We start from the raw sequence: 20934 nt of genomic DNA on the forward strand, positions 1-20934 counted from the left end.
CACTTCGACATGTGGACCAGGGGGAGATGGGGATCGAACCACCAATCTCTCGAACAGAGGACGACCCACTCTCTCACCAAGCCACAGCCGCCCCACATTATTATTATCATATTTACCACTACACTTAGTATCATTGTCATGTTCTGTCACCTTAGCTGTATTTGTTTCTACTATTCTACTATATGTACTGTCATAACATATAAGTCATATTCACATTACTATAGATATTATTATAGTTACTGTTACTTCTGTTGTTGCTTGCATCTCTGGAAGTGTGTCCGTCTGTCTTTGTGTCTGTCATTGTCTCTCTCTGTCCATCCATTGGATTTTCGTTGCCACTGTGCTCAAAGAGGGAATTGTTTTGTCTATGTAAATCATAAATAAGTCAGAGAGTGGGGCTTATACCTACTCTGTAAAGTGTCCTGGGATAACTTTTGTTATGATTTGGAACTATAAATAAAATTGAATTGAATTATGTGTTGTGCTGGAATGAATCATCAATGGGCATTCCCTTTAGATTGTATTTGGTAATTGATGTGAATGGAGCAGCTGTTACCGGGGCCAGTAGGTAAGCCTTTCAAAACACCCTTTTAATAAACTCTGTGTTCACTAACTACGTTGTTGGTGCTTTGGTTAATGTGTAGGGACTCTTATCTAGCAATTGCAGATGTTTGGTGTTATTTTGAGCAGTATTAGGGGTTAAAAAAGACGTTTTAATGCCTTCAACTCGCCGCCCCGAGCTTATCCATGTTAGCCGCGACAGGCTGTTAGTGTCTTGATGGCTTATTTGATTTGCCTAAATAACCCTGGGATGATTTTACACCGGAATTTCACTTTAAGTACCACAGAATGTAGCTATTAGTCTTTCGCATTCCTCGTTCATTGGATATCAAAGAGAGGAACATCTGCAACATGTTTTTTTTTTGGTTTGCCATATTCTTGCATCATTTATTGTATGAAGGGGCACCCTAGAGGGCACTCATCTTTTTTTTTTTTTACATGCAAAGGGCAGACAATAAGGTACTTCCTCTCGTTTTTGCCACTTTTCAACCATAGAGGCACCAGTAGCCCCATCACCCCACCGCCAGTCCGCCACTGATTAGCAAGCTAAATTGCTAAACAATGAATATACCTGCTAAAGCTTGACATGTTTGCATCATTGTGAGCATGCTGATTTATCTAACATGCTCAGCAGGAAGAGAGGGTTGTCCACTAATTGGAAGTTCTGGCTCCTTTAGTCTGCATGTCAAAGTTTCCTTGGGCAAGATACTGAATGCCAAACTTCTCCTTAAGTCTGTGCTGATGTGTGAATGATAAGATCAGGGTCCTGATGAGCAGATGGATGACACCTTACATGGCAGCTTCTTTTATCAGTGTATGAATGTGTATGTCAAAGGGTGAATGTGGCATTTAGTGTAAAGCTTGTTGAGTGATCAGAAGACTAGAAAGGTGCTATTTGCCATAGAGTCTTTGTCTTGTCGATTCTGTCTTAATTTAAGTACATTTTCACTCTTTTAAAAGTTGACCCAGAGGAGGACTGGGACTCCCAGGTGTGTTGTGGCACTTGTCTTATGTCACTCTAACATTGTCACCAAAAGAATAAACAGTCATGGTTCTATCACATCAGGTTTTGGAGTGCAGACATTGCTTTTCCATGCAATTGCTCTAATCAGTGGATTATCTTGCAGAGAACATTTGCCGTGCTTTACATAGACTAAATTGTGCTGAGTTGTTGACCATTTACAAAGCAACGACAGTTATGTGCTGTAATGGAATGGGGAAACCCTGAGACTACAAAATGGAGGAAGCTATCATATTGCCTGTTTTGCACCTCCACAACAGCTTATCGGTCACCAAGCTTCCAGTTCCACTTATTTTACTTTCTAGTTGGGTACAACGATTACAGCATCCAAATACTCTATTGTTCCAAACCGGCTTGGTGTGAACACCAAGGTGATCCACCTATGGTCCAAGGCAAACAGGAAGGAGAGGAAGGGCCTTGTTGCTGCCGAGGTCACCAGAGTGGAACAGGAAGAGCTCAGAGTGAAGTCTGTGGCACAGGGGCAGCAGGGGCGGTGGACGACCTGGGAGGGTGTCGCGAGTCGAGCACTCAGCTGGGCAGACTTCTGGAAACTGCCACAAGCTCGACTTAGTTTCCTCATTAGAGCAACCTACGACACGCTCCTGAGCCCCCGAAATCTCCATCAGTGGTTTGGAACAGAGCAATCCTGCGACCTCTGTGGCACCATCAATGCCTCGCTCCAGCATGTCCTGTCAGGATGTAAAACAGCTCTGACACAAGGTCGACTCACAAGTGCTCAGGAAGCTGGCGGAGGTGCTGGAGAAAAGTCGGCAGGATGCCAATAACCAGAACCCAACAGGGAGCCAACAGAGGATCCACTTCCACAGGCAGGGTGAACCTGCAGTACACTCCAGCAAGAGAGCACCATCCTCCAAGCTGTTAACACCAGGGGCAGAGTGGCAGATGGAAGTGGATCTAGGTCGACAGCTCCAGTTCCCACAGGAAATATGTACCACCACCCTAAGACCTGACGTGGTACTGTGGTCCGCAGCTGCGAAGTCCGTACTGCTGTTGGAGTTGACAGTGCAATGGGTGGAGGGAATGGAAACTGCCTATGAGAGGAAGAGGGCGAAATATGCAGACCTGGTCACAGAGTGCAGAGAAAGCGGCTGGCATGCAAGGACGTACCCGGTAGAGCTGGGGGTCAGGGGCTTGTCGGCAGTTCCATGTCACGCCTGCTGAGAGACGTGGGGCTACGGGGGGCCCGCCTAAGCAAAGCCACCAAAGAACTGTCAGAAGAAGCAGAGAAAGCAAGCCACTGGCTCTGGCTGAGACGGCGAGACACGTCTTGGGGGGGAACAACAATATAGGTTGAGCTGAAGGGAGTGTCGGGGAGACGTCCCCATGTACACTGCCCCGCCACTGGGAGATGTTCTGGGCTAAGGGGCGAAACATCCGAGAACAGTAGTCCCCAGCAGCTCAACCTGCTCTTTGGTATGCGGTCAGGTTTAGGCCTGGCTCAGGGAAGCGGACGCCCCTGCCATGCACAGTCCTCCATAGGCACCGTAGGAGGTGCGTCAGGCCCAAGGCCAAGCAGATATACCATCACCCTGTATGAAATAATGCAGAAATGTACAGGCTGGCTGGTTTCATTGTTTTATGCACAGCTGTCCCTTCAATGTTTAGTTTTATTGATCTTAAGTGACAAAAAGTATAAAATACAGCCTAAAAAAATTAACCACGTAGCTTAGAATGGCCTGAAATACTATGTATTACTATGTGAGCTTTGATTTTAGGGAAACTGGTCTTTAACATAAGGGAATCTTTTATCTTCCTAACACTATTCAGTCTCTGGTGTATGGAACAACTCTCCACTGCCAAGAGCAGATGTTTGCATGAATTAAATATTTGTCAAGGCTGAAGTAGAGCAGTGTGGTATAAACTGCAAAGAAATTTGTCACTGCTTAAAAAATGCAGAAATGCTCTACCTTATATACACGGTAAAGCATTGCTCCAGGTTACAGGCACCCCTGCCAGTGACAACTTACAGTGGAAACCTCCAGAATATCTTTACATTTATCATCTATACAGCAAATGAATGAGAATAGGATATGGCTTTTGCATGCAGCTACAGCGGAGGAAGAGAAACACATTCAGAGCATTAGGGCAGACCTCCTGCTGTGGTTTACATAATTGATGTACCAGAACTTGTAAAATACACTGTGTGCAGGCTTAAAGACACACTGGTGTCATTTAGAGAACTGCAGTTAGGGGTTGTTGGTAATATAGTGGACAGACCACAATGAGCTCAGTCCAAGGTCAGGACTTCTGAGGGATCAGAAAATCAATAGGTTTGTCTTGTTTCTGGATAGGTGCCACTGGAGGAAACTCCGCCTGTTGTGCATCTTGGAAAGATCTGATGGCAGTGCAGTATAGGAGAGTATGTAATTTATTCATATCTGTATATTTACCATGAATAAAACATGAAAGACACCAACAATATATGCACACAATCTTAAGATACAACATTTTATTATTGTCAGTCTTAAATATGAGCACACACTTTTCATCAAGAAAAATACATATGAACCAACAATCGTTTACAATGCAGGGAGTCAAATAGAATGAGGTCCCCCTCCACTTGGGAACAATCCAATCAGAAGAGAGCCCTGTGAACTTGTAACCAGACAAAGGGCAGAATTATATTCATGTGAATCATCCAAAAGAAATCCCAACAGATCTAGAGACTTCTCCATGCGTCTGCTGTAACAATCCCCTGGCAGCTGAAGGAAAGATTTAATATCTCATGTCCAACCAAAGTTCACATCCAAAAATGATCTCTTCCAGACTCCAATGCAAATCACAAAAATGTCACAAAACACCTAAAATGAATAGTACTATCTGGCGGGTACAAGCTCATTTTTCTTAAATGGTATCAAGTTTACTTCAAAGCCTGCTCTCTTGACTTGTACATATGGAGACAAAAAAGACATATACCAATACCCATCTTTGATTTTTTTGTTTTGTTTTTTTACCAACTTAGCCCTTGTTCCAACTGGGCCCATGTGCAATCTTCAAACAGACACTGGAATTGGTCATATCACCATAAATATGCAGCGCTACTGCCAAAATATAAGCCTTCATGGGCTGTGATTCAGAGTTGAGTGACTGGAGTCAAAAAGAAAAAGGAAAAGTTATGTGTATTCAGGCCTTCTCGGTGCAGTTTCCGAGCTGAACTCTGGATCAGAAATATTTTACTAGTGTACTTCCAAGATCCTCTCCTGGGGTGCTAGATTTGATCATTATAAGTTTGGCTTGAATGGCACTTGCAGCATGTCTTCCATATCCTTTTTAAAAGTCATGCTTGGTGGGAGTTTGGAGCATTTGCATTTGCTCTAATAAGAAAGCTCAGAGGCTGACTTTTTTATGCCAATGCTGCAGTACGACTGCCTACTATTTGTCAGAGAGATGGTAAATTATTTCCAATTATGGCAGTTGCTCATTTCCATATGAAATAGGTGCATCAAGGCCAACTGTGTTCAGTTTACCTGACCGTGATGCATGTCATATGCAGCTGTCGGAAGCATACAGCATGGGGAGAAACAATCAATGTTCAGTTTGTAACTTTATTTAGCTACTGAAGAGACTGGTTGCATAAACAGGATATTACTGTACTGTATGTAGCAAAGAGATACAATCACCACACTGGGTGAGACTTACACAATGGAGGAGCAGTCCAGTTAACGACAGGACATTAGGACATTAGGTATATAGAGATTTCTCAAATAAAGAGCTGCAACAAAACATCACACTCTAACACGTAATGTAATGTAAGTGTTATTTTAACTGTTCTACAAGCCAGCTTTTTTTAACCTTGAGGCTACCAGTGCCCATAATGCATTGACAGCAGTGGTGATAAGTAATACAAAAGGCCTCAGGTTAGAAAAAAAATCCAAATGAAGCCTTTTAGGAAGCAGCTGCCAAAAGTTTTCTCCACATGCCTTCTCTTGTTACACATTCGGAACAGCGCGGGTTTGAGAACAAGTAAATGAAGATGAGACTTTTCTGGTGCATGCAGCTCAGACCAAGGCCAAAACTTTAGAAATTTGATCGAGCTTGAGTTCCAGCGGTGATCTGACAGGTCTTTTCCCAGCTCCACTGAAAAGGCATATCCCTCATTCTCAGATCACAGATCAGACTGCCCTTAGCCTGAATCTTGCTTCTCCAGCTCAGTGCTTCACAGCTTCACACATTTTGTCTGTGGCCACAGATCTCATCAGAGTTCATAAACAATATGCTGGTTTGAAATGAAGAATTAACAGGGGTTCCTCTTAATGATCATCTAAACTCAGAATATTAATTTTCACAGTTTTGGTTTGGCGTCTGTGATTCTCAGTGCAGCCTCAACTCTGAAACACTTCCATAGTGACCACATGGTACTGGTATTATCAGAGTATTCAGTGAATACAGCCACACGACCACCTCCTTACGTCTGGTGATGTGAAAAAAGCATTAATTTTCACGTCATCCAGAAATACATATTATAGGTTGACAGCAGCCCTGCTGGTTTGTACAGGTCTGTCTATGTTCTAAAGGCAAGCGCCTACTCTTTGTCCTCAGCAATAGTGTGCTTGGTTCAAGAAAGTATACTGTTCGATATGACATAAAAAAAAAAGAATATTCCAATTATTAAGGACAAAGCAATTAACTGCAAACATTCTGCTGTCTACGCTTTCCTTTCAGAAACCTGTGAAATGCTGTGGTCCTCCAGGAGAAGCAACAGTAGGGTGATGTAGCGAGGGTGTGAACAAGCCTTGCTGTCATTACCGCCCACACAAATGCACACCCATGACCAGATCTAAATATTACATTAAGGTGGCAGTAGCTGTGTCGTTAAATACATGGGCAAATTGCTGAACAACTGCTCAGAGGTAGTAAAAAAAAAAGAAGAAATTACCAGTTTTTACAACGTGTGCTTGGCTTTTCTACAAAAGAAATGTATTTAGAAATATACAAGAAACTGTTTTACCTCAGTACAATCTGTGGCATGTGTGTGAGAGCGAAAGAGAAGTGAGGTGTCTTTGTTTCTAATAAGTGATATTTCGAGACAAACTATTAAGCAAGGTGTTCAGCACATTTGGCTCCTTTTCAACCTTTCAAGTGAATTCAAAGCGATGAGGCTGTGATTGTTTGTGCATATTGACAGCGAACCACTTCATGCAAACTCTTCTGAAGGGATCCCAAGACAGACCTCCTTTGGAGGTGATCTGACTTCAGTTCATCTTAAATGTGGTTAAATGACTATGCAAAATAGATGTGAGATCAGTGGTGCCTTCCTTCAAGCTGGGATGGAATAATTACCATGTCATTTCCAAACATCACTGTGCTGGAGATGAATAATAGTCTGCAGTGTCTCTCTCTCTCTCTCTCTCATTGTCTTGTGTGAGAAAACAAACCATGATTAGCTTGTCAGAGTCAGCTGATGATTACCCTGATCAATTTCAATAATGGCCCCATCTCTTTCATACCATTTTGATTTGGATATTGGCTCTTTTTTCACATCAAGGAGCACAAACCTTGTTATCCCTAAGAGAATGGGGCTGAGTTTAAAAGAATAATTGAGGTGTACATGTGAAGGACTACGACATCACTGGGGCTGAGGTAAGCCAGGGGGAAAAGGGAGGAAAAGGTGAGTGTGAACAGAGCAGAGATCATTGGTCTATGCTCTTCTTGTTTTGTGTCTGTCAGTGTCGACTGAGCTTGCATCCATTAAAAAATTACCATACGTGAAAACACTCAATCAGAGCTGTGGGATCATAAGAAGCTCATCAATGGCCCGACACCAACCAGACACACTAATTTGCTGTAATTCACTCTTCCTTTGTGATGCTGCGTTACAGGAATCCTGCAAATCCTTTAGTGCTGCACAAAGTCCAATGATGATGCAAGAAAGCAGCGACCAGTAGATGATTGTATTTGTACGTCCACAAACACAAGCAGTGATGCGTTTTGCAAGAAAGGCATTATTATAAAACCAGTAGCTTAAAACCAAATCTTACTTTTTTTTGTTGTCACTCAGCATTTTCCACTGCTGGGGTGAACCTGAGTGTGGTAAGTTGGTGTGACTTGTTTGCCAACACAAGAAATGTGAAAAAGAAATCACTGGCTTTAATTCTTGCTGCCGTGTTGTGAGAGGTTTCTGATTGTTGCATAAAATCCTCATGTTCAAAACAAAATAAGGAAACGGTGGTCCATGTCCTATGTCGGTTGCCTGTCAAAATGCCAGTGGTCTGATCTTCCTCCATTAAAAAAACGCATGTCCTGCTTTTCTGATAAGGCAAGCTATACATTAAGTGATAAGAGCAGCTGTAGATTTTTTACTCAGAGCTCTGATCGATCTTGGTTATTGCAATTGGCCCGCATACTGTAAAGTAAGCCTGCAATTCTTTTAAGAGCTGGAAATGTCATGTTCACATGAACATTTCAGTCATTAACCACATACTGTACATTTTGGTTTAAATGTATCTATAATTTTAGATTTCCAAATGATACATGTTTAGCCTCTTGTTTGTGAAAAGACAATAGAAGGAAAAACGTGTTTTGTTTAGTTATGAGACTAAAAATCCTATGAAGTGTGGTGCTGTGTGAACTGCTAAAGTCTTTGGGTTATTGGTGTCTAAATACATGCAGAAGGTGTTTATTTCCTACATATATGATCATACTGAGTGGTCTCAAGCCCCCCGTGCTGGTTTGGAACATGAAAAGGAACATTATCTCAAATAGCTGTTGTGTAGAAATTGCATGATGTTCAAACAAGAAGCAACAGCATTAATACATCTGCATTATGTAAGTCAGACATAGACTCCACACAGGTGGGGTAAACTCTTCCTCCAGTTTTAACTACATAATTATTCATGACATATTTTTTGTGTACAACTGTACTGGTAAAGAAAAAAACAAAGACATATAACTAGGATATTTGTCCTAAGTAATTACAACTTCTTATTTTCCCTTCTCAAATATTTAAAACTAAACAACTGAAAAAATAAAATTAAAATATCAGGGTAACACAACTTCAAGTATATCACTAAAATGCTGAGAACAAAAGATACTTGAAGGTCAAAAACAATTATGTTTCAACAACCACACTGAATGATAATTATTATACATTAAAAATATGATAATAGTGTTGGATAATACCAGGCTTTCAGCCTCAGGGTAACCTAAATTCCTTCTGCTTCACTGTCTCGGTTTGACTTTGAGGTATTTAACATTCACCTCTCCTATTTGCTGTAAATTTGCTTTTTCCTGGAGTCGAGATGAATATGCAATGCAGTCAAGAATGAGGATAAAACCATTTGAATAAGAGACACCACGATTAAAAAAATCATTTTTCCTCCGAAACATATATGTAAAAAGAGATAATCCAGAATATAATTTAGAGAGAAAATTTCCAACATAATCCAATTAAAGTGTGAAACATTTGTTACATCCTCAAAATCTAAAAATTTAAAGCAAAAAAACAAACAATAGGAACTTTTGTTACGTACTTAATTAGTGGGTCAACATCATTATGAACAACAAACACACACACACACACACACACACACACACACACACACACACACACACACACACACACACACACACACACACACACACACACACACACACACACACACACACACACACACACACACGCACACACAAAATACTTTTTGTTCAAATCCATTCCTCTTCAAAATCTGAGCAGGAATGGCAGAAACACTATGAAGAGGAGACAGGTGTGTGAGTGCACTCCCATCGCGCCGCCGCTGCCATCCTGAACTGCTCTCGGTCCTAACAGGGGAGGGGGAGAAAAAAACACACTTGGATTAGAGGCTTATAGTTATTAAATAAAGCTTGCCCTGGAACATGATTACTGTGACTTGTACAGTGCAAACCTATAGCTTTGTTGTGTATCGTTTTGTGAGAAAACTAGTGATGGGCAAAAAGAATTAATTGTATTTGTTGAGCTCACTAGATGTTAGCCTTGTGAGCCCATCCTGATCTCTGATAGCACCATTGTATTTTACTCACAGATCAGTCTGGTAACGTGTGGTTGAGAAAATTTGGAGAAGTTTGCCAAGCGACCGAACCAGTCAGCGTTGGTTTTGGGGTGGATTTAAGTGTGACGCAACGAGAAGAGATTGTTCAGTGTAAACAAGCCGCTCACTAACTCTTTTTTCTCTGGATCCTTCTGTTGAATATGGACCGGGCTCCTGAAATTGTGCCTTTTATCTGTAAATTCATGTAACACAAACAACAAATATCCTTTACCCACATGTTGTGCACTTTCTGAGCTTTGCCTCGACACTGTTAGTACGTCATACGCTTCGTTGATCTGATTGGTTGATTGGTTGTATGTTGGTGATAGACAGATAGTTTATCCAATCAGCAACCAGTATTTTCGCCCCTTCCCAAAAGATCTCCAAACGAGAGTTCTCAGATGGATATGCTGAGAAAATGAGAATCAATCCATCTGGAGGAGTCAGGTTAACTAGATGGAGCTCTTGGTTTAAAGAATCAATGGCTCAATGCATGGTATTTCAGTGTGCTTTCAACCCTTTGTTGAAAATGTTTCATATAGCTTAAGGAAGCATCATTTGCCCATCACTAGTGAATAAACATGGTGACTCTTTCACTCTGTATTTTCTACATGCAAAATAGTCTACATATAAGAGATTGCAGTTATCACTGTGATTGCTGTTAATTGTTGTTAATTGTTTATAAGAGATGGTAAATGAGGCCTCATGTAGCATGCATTTTCTTTTGTTTTCTATTTTGTAATCCCCAAAGCAGTTTCAGTCAAAAGCAACTGGACTTGGTTATTTGTCTAGGAAGATGTTTCACCTCTGATCCAAGAGGCTTCATCAGTTCATGTATGCATCTGACCAGGCAGGGACTTGTCCAACTAACTGGTGTGGAGATCCAGGTATTTAATCTCTCACAAGGCCGATGATGTCACTGGAACCCTACAACGTGACTTGCTTGTTCACCTGTATTCCAACCATGTAAGAGAGCGGCTCACACAGGACAACTCCTTGCACAACCACACAAATCTCAAACCAGACCACGTTTGCCAACTTCTGGATTTGTGCCTGAACACAACATATTTCCACTTTTTACAGACAAAAACACGGCTGTGCCATGGGTTCACCAGTATCCCCTATTGTGGCAAATCTATACATGGTGGAGGTAGAAGACAAGGCTCTGAACTCCTTCAAAGGAGTAACTCCTAGCCATTGGTTCAGATATGTGGACCACACATGGGTTAAAATCAAATCCAAAGAGGTGCAAACTACTTTACCGAACATATAAACTCTGTGGACAGAAACATCAAGTTCACCAGAGAAGAAGTCAAAGACAACAGTTTGCCTTAGACTGTGACGTCCATATGGAGAATGACAGGAGCCACCACATTGGGGTTTACAGAAAACCAACTCACACAGATCAGTATCTACTGTTTGACTCTCACCAACCCCTGGAACACAAGCTTGGAGTTATCAGAACCCTGCAACACAGAGCTGATAACGTACCCACCAGCTCACAGGCCCAAGGCGAAGAACGCAAGCACCTGAGAGGCACCCTCACAACTTGCTGCTACCCCAGCTGGACCTTTTTGAAAATGGAGGCTGCTTCAAGAAATAAAAACAAAGTGGTTGAAAAAGAAAAAGAAAACAACAGAAACAACATAGTCATTCCATATGTGGCTGGGGTATCAGAGAAAATCAGGAGGATTTTCAATAAACACTGCATCCCTGTGTATTTCAAACCCAGTAACACACTTAGACAGAGACTAGTACATCCCAAGGACAGAACACCACACACCCACAAAAATCTTGCTTATGCTGTCCAATGCAACGAGGAATGCAAAGATCTCTACACTGAAGAAACAAAACAACCACTGCATAAACGCATGGCCCAACACAGGAGAGCTAACTCCTCAGGCCTGGACCCTGCTGTCCACTTACATCTCAAGAAGAAAGCCCACTCCTTTGATGACAACAATTTCCAAATCCTGGACAGAGAGGACAGATGGTTTGAAGGAGGAGTAAAAGAAGCCATCTATGCAAAAGTAGAGAAACCATCGCTAAACAGAGGAGGAGGTCTGACACACCACTCTCGTACTCTAACTGATGAAGCCTCTTGGATGAGAGGTGAACGTCTTCCTAGACAAATAACCATTTCCAGTTGCTTTTGACTGAAATTGCTTTGGGGACAACGATGACCTGGGCCTATGAGAACATTCACAGTCTTTTCTATTTTGGTTTAAAGACAAAGGCTCATAAGTCAGTGTGCTTTCCACCGTTTGTTGAATAGAGAGCGCCATCTTGTGGTCTCAGAAAATAAAGGAAATGGTTCATATAGCTTCTTGAAGTTTCATTTGCCCATCACTATTGTTTAGAATAACTGGGGATTAGGAGGCATGGATAACAAGTTTATACTAGCCACATGGCCACGTGGAGTATATGTGACAATATTTTATTAGCTTTCCTCCCTCCCCTGCCTGCTCTGCTACTTTGATGCCAAAGTGTCTGCGGCCACAGATTATTATGTCAACTTTCATAGAGACCGTCGCAAATGTTCACTAACATCATATTTCATTTGTTTTCCTATCATATCTGTATTAAGGTTGTCAAAAGTATGGACGCCGCCAATAATTTTGAACACCATGTTCCAAAGTGATGTGATATCCACATTTGATAGTATTGAAAGTATCGAAGCTACAAGAAAAGCAGATCTACAGTCAAATTTTCGACCCAAGGCTGCACAGGTTAATTAACGGGAAAGAAAATCATCTGTATGTTGGTTGTTAATTTTAAAAAAGGGGGAACGTTTTTTTTGATGTTTCAAAATAGATATTGAGTATTGTTTACTAGTATTACTACTTGTTATACTAGTATTGTATTGATTTAAAAAAATTAGCCCATTAGTACCCATTAAGCAGTGTTATGATCAAAACTAGATAGTCTGCAGCATCAAATGCAACACTAAGGATTAACACTGAACATTACTCAGCATCTATTCCATAACAGGTAATTTTAACAAGGGCATTCTCTGCTCTAAAAAAGCACATAATTTTGTTAAAATTAGGCTTTGACTTCCAGCTTTGCTTTGGTGACTTGCAACTGGAATTCAGTCAGGAGATTTAATGCTGATCTCAATGTTGTTTTGGAGGATACTTCAGGTCTGACTACACTACAAAATATTAAATACAGTACATTTAGTGTGACAGCACATTTGAAAGTATATTTTTAGCATGGAGCCATTTTTTCAAACTCAGAGTTGCCAGATTGTTATACATTAGGCTACAATACAGAAAGCATAATAAGACACATGCTTTACCTAACTTGTGTGTAACTCCAGTGACACTTAGATTGAATGAAAATACAAGCCAGTGTCTCAGTTACCTTTATTTTTTTTTACTTTTTAAAGCACCTTTAATATTCTAGTAATATAGTGATTGGATGGCTACAATACAATTTTATGATGCAAAAACACACAATACTTTCATCGTTCTCTTTTCAGTGGAGGGAAGTTCCATCTAAATGAATGCATTGTATGAGGATTGAGGGCAAATTTGAACTTTTTACTTTGAAGTTGGAAACACAATGACTACTCATTTCCCTTGGATTTCCGTGAGTTCACCGCAGTTTCCTTTGGGGCATCTATCCAATTACCCCGCCACAGTGGATTATCCCTAATCCTGCATATGGCTAATTAGAATAATGACGTTTACTCAGAATCAGAGCCATTAATACAATTATGTTGTGTTAATGGAGTGGGTTTGAATACAAGATGCTGCATTAAATGACAAGATGGGTGAGGTGTTTATCTCAGCGCTACTGCTTCACATGCTTGTTCTAAAAACAGACAAGCCTCATCTTCACCAGAAATCTACAATCTGCAATCACTATTTGCAGATACAAGAAACACCAGCAGTGTTTGCTATCACAATAATCTAGAACTAGAGGTACCAACAATCCCACAAGCAGACATGATGATAATGAAAGATGAATACTTACAGTGGAAAAAAGAGCATACAAAATGAAGCCATGTCACACAGTGAGGTGGTTAGGTTTGCAAAGGAGAAGATTAAACACGGTTAGCAAAACAGGCTGCAATGACCATTTTCACAAAGATTCACATGTAATATAAATAGCAGTTTGCTTTGCCACTCTTCTTTTTCAAAGATGCTGTTTGCCATACAACAGCTTTAAAATGTCAATTCATGAAGAGAACAAAGAGTTATCCAAAACTAGAATTTTGACAAAGAACCCAGAAAGGATTTGTCTCTTCTTGTCAAACAGTGTGTGTAACTCCAGTGACCCTGCAGCCTGACTTCCAGTTTGTGAAAATGGCTCTTTGTCATGTGCCAGCATGCAGTTAATACATTCGATCCACAACAGTTGAGGTGCATGCTGGTGCGGAATACTAACCTTGCAATAGCGTTGAGCTAGTGGGTTCAATTACCACTACACCAGGGGGACAAATGGAACAGAGCAACACATTGGAAACGGAACAGCAACAAATCATTGACAACACTTGTGAAAAGCATGAAAATTAGGCTGCTCAAAAGACTTTTACATTGTGGCTGAACAGTTACATACTTAAGTGTTGTGACAATAGTGCCAACAGCCATTCATCAGTTCAGGTGGCGTCAGTTATCAACACCAGTCAGTGTTGATAAGTTGTTGAGAGATCGCAAGAATTTTTATTACACGTGATTTTAGTTAGAGATGCACCGATGTATCGGCCAAAGGTCAGTTTATATTTTCCCTTGTTTAGTGCAACTGACCAATGGTCAAATAAGATGGCATTGACTTATTGAAGTGGGCGATGTTTATCTGCTGTGGCTGAGGCTTTTGAAGCGGTTAAAAAAATATATAAAATAGTATAATGAAGGGATGATGACTTTAAAACAGTTAATTTTTTATAATTATGCTTTTTTGTTTCACTGGCACAAAAGAGGAAATGAATAACAAAAACACCCCAAATAAACCACAACAAAAAAACATACGTATCGACTTTCGGCCAAATTGTTATTTTAGACATCGGTATCTCTCCAGAATTTCCCACTCAGGTGACTTTAGGTGATATGTGTTGATTTCTTTTGTGTTAAGTAAGCCTTCAGGAACAGCAATAAGTACAACAAATTTTTCCTGAATCTTCATAGAGCCTCATTACTACGGCATGCCCTCTCACCTGAAGAAACCCCTTACTGACATGATGCAATACATGACATTGCTGGCTTCATCAATCTGTCAACCCATTTAATCATTTATTAGATAATCCGGCTGCCTTTTTTGTAAAATCTGATCGTGCCTAACCACAGAATGATAAGACATTCATATGTAACAGTAAGACTCTTTGTTGCTGTTAATTTTACATAAAAAGGACTTGGTTGCCTGTACAGAGTTGAGACGTAGAGGTAAGGCTGGGCTCGATATGGCCTCAATTTTCTATCCCAGTATTGGGAATTTCATATCTCGATAACATCACATGGTGAAAGCCTATGTTTGTATACTGCTGTCTGAATTAAATACTTGACAAATAATAAGTACTGAACAGAATGGTTTCAAGTGAAAATATACAATATAAATATATACAATATAAAGGAATGCATTCAAAAAGTGTGATGTAAAAACAAAATTGCAATCTACAAAGAAAAAAAACTATATTTGATAACTAGTCTGAATTAGTATATGCTTGTTAACAATATATACATAATTGTATATCACAGTATCTTGATATTTGATAATAATACAATTTAAATGAAAGACTATAAATTATCATTTTGAGTTTTTCGCCCAGCCCTACCTAGAGTAATCCAGAACATGTACAAACACAGTTTTAATGACAGGTCTTCAAACTTAACTGACTATATGACAATTCACCATGACGTCACAGCAACAATATTCATTCTTCCAGGTGGCAAAAGTCGAAGCGTTCGCCGATGGCACCACTAGTCAACAAAGCCTTCTGTGTCATTTAGCCAGAGTGAATGGCTTGAATTCGTGGTTGATCTGCACCGAAGTTGAAGTAGAATTTATTTATACACTTCTAAGAATCTCCAAGGTAAATTTCCTATTTGTACATGAGCATTTCCATGTCAAGTTAGTAAACTAAAGTGACGTTGACAAGAGAAAGCAGTCAGAACGTTTGGGCGATGCTCAGCCTGAGTGGCTCAGGTGGTGGTTTACATTTAAATGGAAATGAAGACGACTTTACGGTTTATTTTGGAGCTGTTAAAGCATATGCTTTTATTGTGAAGGACTGAAGTATGGTCCCGGATGTTTTAACAACACTGATGTTAATGTGGACGACCAGCAGCTCCCAGTGTTTACGGCGAGGAGATCGGTGTGTCTGACTAGAGGAGCACATGGCTAAATCACAGGTGTTAGCGTCCTTTTGACCACTCTGGTTAACACAAAGATAAATTAAGCCGTTAAAACGATATTTGGTTACAATGATGGTTTAACAGAAAGTTTGCTAGAATTTAGCCAGAAACTGTCGTCTGGAGACACAAACACGATGATGGAGGTTTGTTTCCAGTCTCCCCCGTTAGAAGAGGCTCCCCCTCCTCCACAGTCTTACAGTCTTCTCTGTAGCACTGGTACTTTTGACCACGTCTACTGGCATTAACCTCCTCACCCATAGGTTCACCTGGATACATTTAGAATTCTCTGAAGGAAATTGATAAAAGCCTTCACCTTTTGCTGTATATCAGGCGGCTCAACCCCAAACACAACACATTTTCATTTTTAACTGTGTAACACTGTTTACAGTATAAGCTGGATCTCTGCAGGTCAGTGGAAGCTGCTCATGCTCTGCCACCAGGAAGTGTCTTGACACCTGTTGTTTACAAACATTCTGAAATGCCCTATACTGAATTATTATTATCACTGACTGGAGCTCCTTGGTCATTGGCTCATTGGTGAGTGTGAGCTGAAATGTAAGCCTGCTGAGCCAAAGAAGGACTCTAATGATTTGTAGGCCCTAAAACGCAGCATTCTGACAACATTTTAAGTGTATCTGAATCAATATGTAACCCACAGTATCCAGTTGTCTTCATACATTAGTGGTTTAAAAAAAGTCACAAGATGACTTAGACTTATATATTTCATCTTGGTTTATTTACTCCACACTGTGTGTGGTTACCTGCATTTGAATGCATACCTTTATGTGCCAATAATGATTTGGAATTATAAAAAAGAAACTTTCAGGAAAAGAATAAACGTTGAATCAAACTGACAGAAAGAAGCAAATGGAGAATAAGTAAATGTACCGGATTTCTTTACTCACCAAACAGAAGGAAGCTGGTGTTTGAGCTCCCAAGTTTGTTGATGGCGACACAAGTGTAGTTACTGTAATCTCCGTCAGACACGTTAAAAAATGTCAGCTTCGACAGTGATCCAGTTTGGACGATTTCCAGGCCATCAAAGCCATTGAAGATCCTGGATGTGAGAGAAAAATGTTACACAAACAAAAAGTGAATGTAACTAACCATGTTAATGTTAATTATGTTTGTTCTTTTTTTCAACATCACTTGACAAATTACCCATGGGCCTGAGTATGTAATTAAATAAAAAAATAGGAATGATTTGCAGTAATCTTAATGCTTGTATGATGGGCAGCCTATCAATAACCATCAATATCTGAAAACTGAAAACAGTAAGCGTGCACAATCGCACACACACACAAACACACGCGCACACACACACACACACACACACACACACACACACACACACACACACACACACACACACACACACACACACACACACACACATGCTTCTTCCATTTGAATGTGTAAAATGCAAATATAGAATAAATTACCTTCTGTCATCTTTATACCACTCAAAATCCGCCTCAGGCACTGCATCAGCCGCACATTCCAGCACTCCTCTTTGGCCCAGAGTCACTCCAACATCTCTGCCCTCTGACACAGTTGGAGCATCTACAAGGAGGCAGACACATCAGAACACTGTGATCAGGATTACAAGGCAGCACAGGTCAAGGAGATGGGTCAGGGCGTTTTGTCTTCTCAGCCATGATGATCTACACCATGACCACAAGTGAACAGGAGTTCAATTGATCTACAATAGTTCTTTCACTGGTGAAACTGCATGATGGATGTAAATAAAGGAATTAACTGGTAACTCAGGTTTTAATTTAAAACAATCCATTCTTTTTGGACTGAAGGAAGCTTCACAATATTAACTGAATTTTACTGTTGCAGTTTGAGCAGAATGTAGCCATTGGATGAGCATTAAGTTAGTGCTCATGGGGCCCAAATCCCATTTACTGTAGTTCTGGGCTCTGTGGGGCCTGGGAACTGGCCTTTGAGGCGTAAAAATGCAGCCCCATTTTATGTTGATTAGGCCATTAATGGTTATAGAGTGAAACTATTTAGCCTAATGTGATGTCTTGTTTATCTAATCAACAGTCACAAAGCCAAAGATTTTCAGAAAAAAAAGCATATTATATAATTGGACTGATGATGACATAGGGCAGAGAAGAACTGTAAAGGCTAATTTTTGAGAAGCTTAAACCTGAAAATCTTCTGCACTTTAACTTAATAAATGCTTTTAATTATTATTGGATTATCAAAATACATTATGGAGTATTCTCTGCCAATAGACTCACTGATGAATGGACCAATCATTTTAGCACTCTTTATTCGAATGCAAATGTTTTAATTCTTCAGCCAAGGCAGTTGACTCACAGTTGACGGTGATGTCTACGGTCTGGACATCTGTGTCAATATCGTTGACAGCTGTGCATTCATACGTCCCTGCTTTCTGTCTGGAGATAGACGGGATTTCCAGGTACTCATCATCTGACGCCAGGTCCCCTATTAAAAGGTCACACACACAAAGTGGAAAGTGGAGATGGGAGATTCAGAGTTAATTTGACAAGTCAGAATCTGTGGCTGAGATTTGTTATTTTCACACTCCTGCCTTGCCTCTGGAAAGTTACCGTCACACTGGTGCACTGAGGGAAAGGAGGAAGGTGTTGATATTTATGAAGTCAAACTTCCTTTGTGTAGCACATTTAAAACTACTTCAGTGCTTTAACTGAAGTAAGAAGATGCAATAGTTCTGCTACATAAGGTGGTGTCAGTCCATTTAAAACCTTAAGAACAGAAAACAAAATCTTAAAATCAATCGTGAAACAGACACGAAACCAGTGGAGGGAGGCCAATACTGGTGTTATGTGATCCTGTTTTTCCAGTTAGAAGGAAAGCGGCTGCATTTTGTACCATCTACCGATGGCACAGCTTTATTCAATTGTTCAACACACATTCTCCTCCACATATAATTACCAGTAGTCTAACAAATAGGTAGTTAAAGCATGACTAAGACTAGTTGCCTTTTTATAGACAAATAAATGTGTACATCAACAGCACAATAGTGAAAATGAATAATATGTATCTTAAAAATGGACCAGTCTTGGGAAATCCCACAACTAAGTGCGTCAGCAGTCATGGCATTTTTGCCTAGGTGAACTGAGAAACTCTGTTAGGTATTACCCGACCCATTTAATGACAATACCTGTAATTTCCACACAATGTTAAAGGGTGTGATAAAAGGGTCCTATGGATCGACTATGTCAAACACAGCAGAAGGGTCTAAAAGCACCAGCATAGATCCCTGAGTTCCCTGAGTCAGCAGTTAACAAATGATCATTAAAAACTCTTACAAGAGCTGTTTCAGTACTATGGCATGATATAAAGTCAGACTGAATCTTTTAGTAGATGTCATGAGCATCTCAAAAGGTTTTCTACTGAGTGAAAATTACTTTCCCCAAAACTTTAGACAGAAAAGCTTTGAAACAGGCCTGAAGTTAGCGAGGACAGAAAGGTCCATATTATTCTTTTTGATAAGAGGCTGCATGTTTAAAAGCAGATGAAACACACCCTGAGATAAAAGAGGTCTTTATCAATGCAAGAATACTCGACCCAACAGGATTAAAAACTTCTACAGAGACTAATTTATTTTACTTGTATTTATTTACACTGTGACGCAGCACAGTGTATTAATAAAAGTTCTGGTATTAAAGTAGTAAAAAAAAAAAAAGAAGATCATCTATTTTGGTATTAACAACACAGAGAAAGAAATTCAGTCCATGGAAAAAGAACTAAGTTCAGAATCAGCAGGAGCTGTGACAGGTCCTGTTCATTCTTGTAGAAACCTGATCTAGTATGACAGGCAAAATTCACACAGTGACGTTCACACGAGTAAATATCGTGACATGTGTCTCTCATGCTTCTCCATTTTTTCTTTCAACACTGTCTTTTGCGCTTACTGACATTTTTCTGAGGTTGTTGAACTTGGTGATTAGGGCTTTGTTCAGCCCCCACTCATTATCAGTTGTCAGTCAAAACTTTCATAGTCTGCTCCTTTTTTGACTGTGTCGCCTGCGAGCACACCAAGACTACTACTGAGATGTGACATTATGAACAGGGGGAAATGCCAGCCCTGCTACTTTTTCCTGCATCAATTTGACATGCTTGACAGAGACACTTAATACAGCACTCAACGTAAAGAACAAAAGACGTAATTGACTTCAAGCCTTCTCCCAAGGTGTTGCTAGTTGACAGTAATAAATTGCACATGGATTCACTTTGCTGGGTTTAGGCACATAACTGAATTGCACCTGGGGAGGTTGTTATGGAGAGAAGTTCTCACCGGCACACTGATCGCCTGACGGGAAGTATCATATAGGTGTAGCAGGTTCTGTTCCTTTTCTGCTTGGCTTCTCCTCCAGAGAGGATAGTACATTTTGCCAATAGAGACTGCAGTGTCACTTAAAGCCACACTGGTATCCTCTGAGGAGAGTTAATCAAGACAAGGCTGCCAGCCTCAAAGTCCTCAAATCAGGCATCAGTTTTACAGCAGGTAGCTTCACATTAGAAGCGTAAGCAGCTGACATGAAATCAATGTTTCTCTTTAGTTAATGGCCTCAAAAATAAATTCATAAAAACAACTGACAATAAAGCTGTAACAAAGCTGCATCGATATATTAAAGATTCCTTCTGCATGATTAATAGTAATAGTAGTTAATAGTCTTGTGTCTGATATGAGCTGATGCTTGTATCACTAAAATAATCATGTCATTGCTGATGTTCAAAGCCTTGTTTGATACCACTGCAGGGGTTCCTGCAGTTTATTGTAATGGAAGCACAGTGCCTCGCATGAAACACAGAGTGCCTCTGCTAACTAAATAATGTATTACACCTTTATCACTTTTATGTAAAGCTTGTAGGAAAACGGACGGAGCGGCTATTAGATAGCAAAGGCCATATATTCAGTGAGTGAGGTGGTTATTTAAACTGTTGTGGACTTACTGAATTAAAAAAG

At 40.2% G+C, this 20934-nt stretch overlaps 1 protein-coding gene across 2 annotated transcripts in view; it reads right to left on the reverse strand.

Annotated features, from left to right (window-relative positions):
• Window positions 1–9260: 9260 nt before the first annotated feature.
• Window positions 9261–20934, reverse strand: part of ntm (neurotrimin) — a gene marked incomplete at both ends in the record, with an annotated part of 681284 nt that continues 669610 nt past the window's right edge. For both annotated transcript variants that reach the window (XM_083927523.1, XM_083927522.1), the window contains 5 exons: window positions 9261–9361; window positions 14005–14040; window positions 16871–17022; window positions 17408–17528; window positions 18297–18425. In XM_083927523.1, the coding sequence (XP_083783649.1) occupies window positions 9261–9361; window positions 14005–14040; window positions 16871–17022; window positions 17408–17528; window positions 18297–18425 (539 nt within the window). The remainder of the gene's footprint in view (window positions 9362–14004; window positions 14041–16870; window positions 17023–17407; window positions 17529–18296; window positions 18426–20934) is intronic.

Source organism: Echiichthys vipera (genome assembly GCF_963691815.1).
Source record: "Echiichthys vipera genome assembly, chromosome: 14".
Classification (NCBI taxonomy): Eukaryota; Metazoa; Chordata; class Actinopteri; order Perciformes; family Trachinidae; genus Echiichthys; species Echiichthys vipera.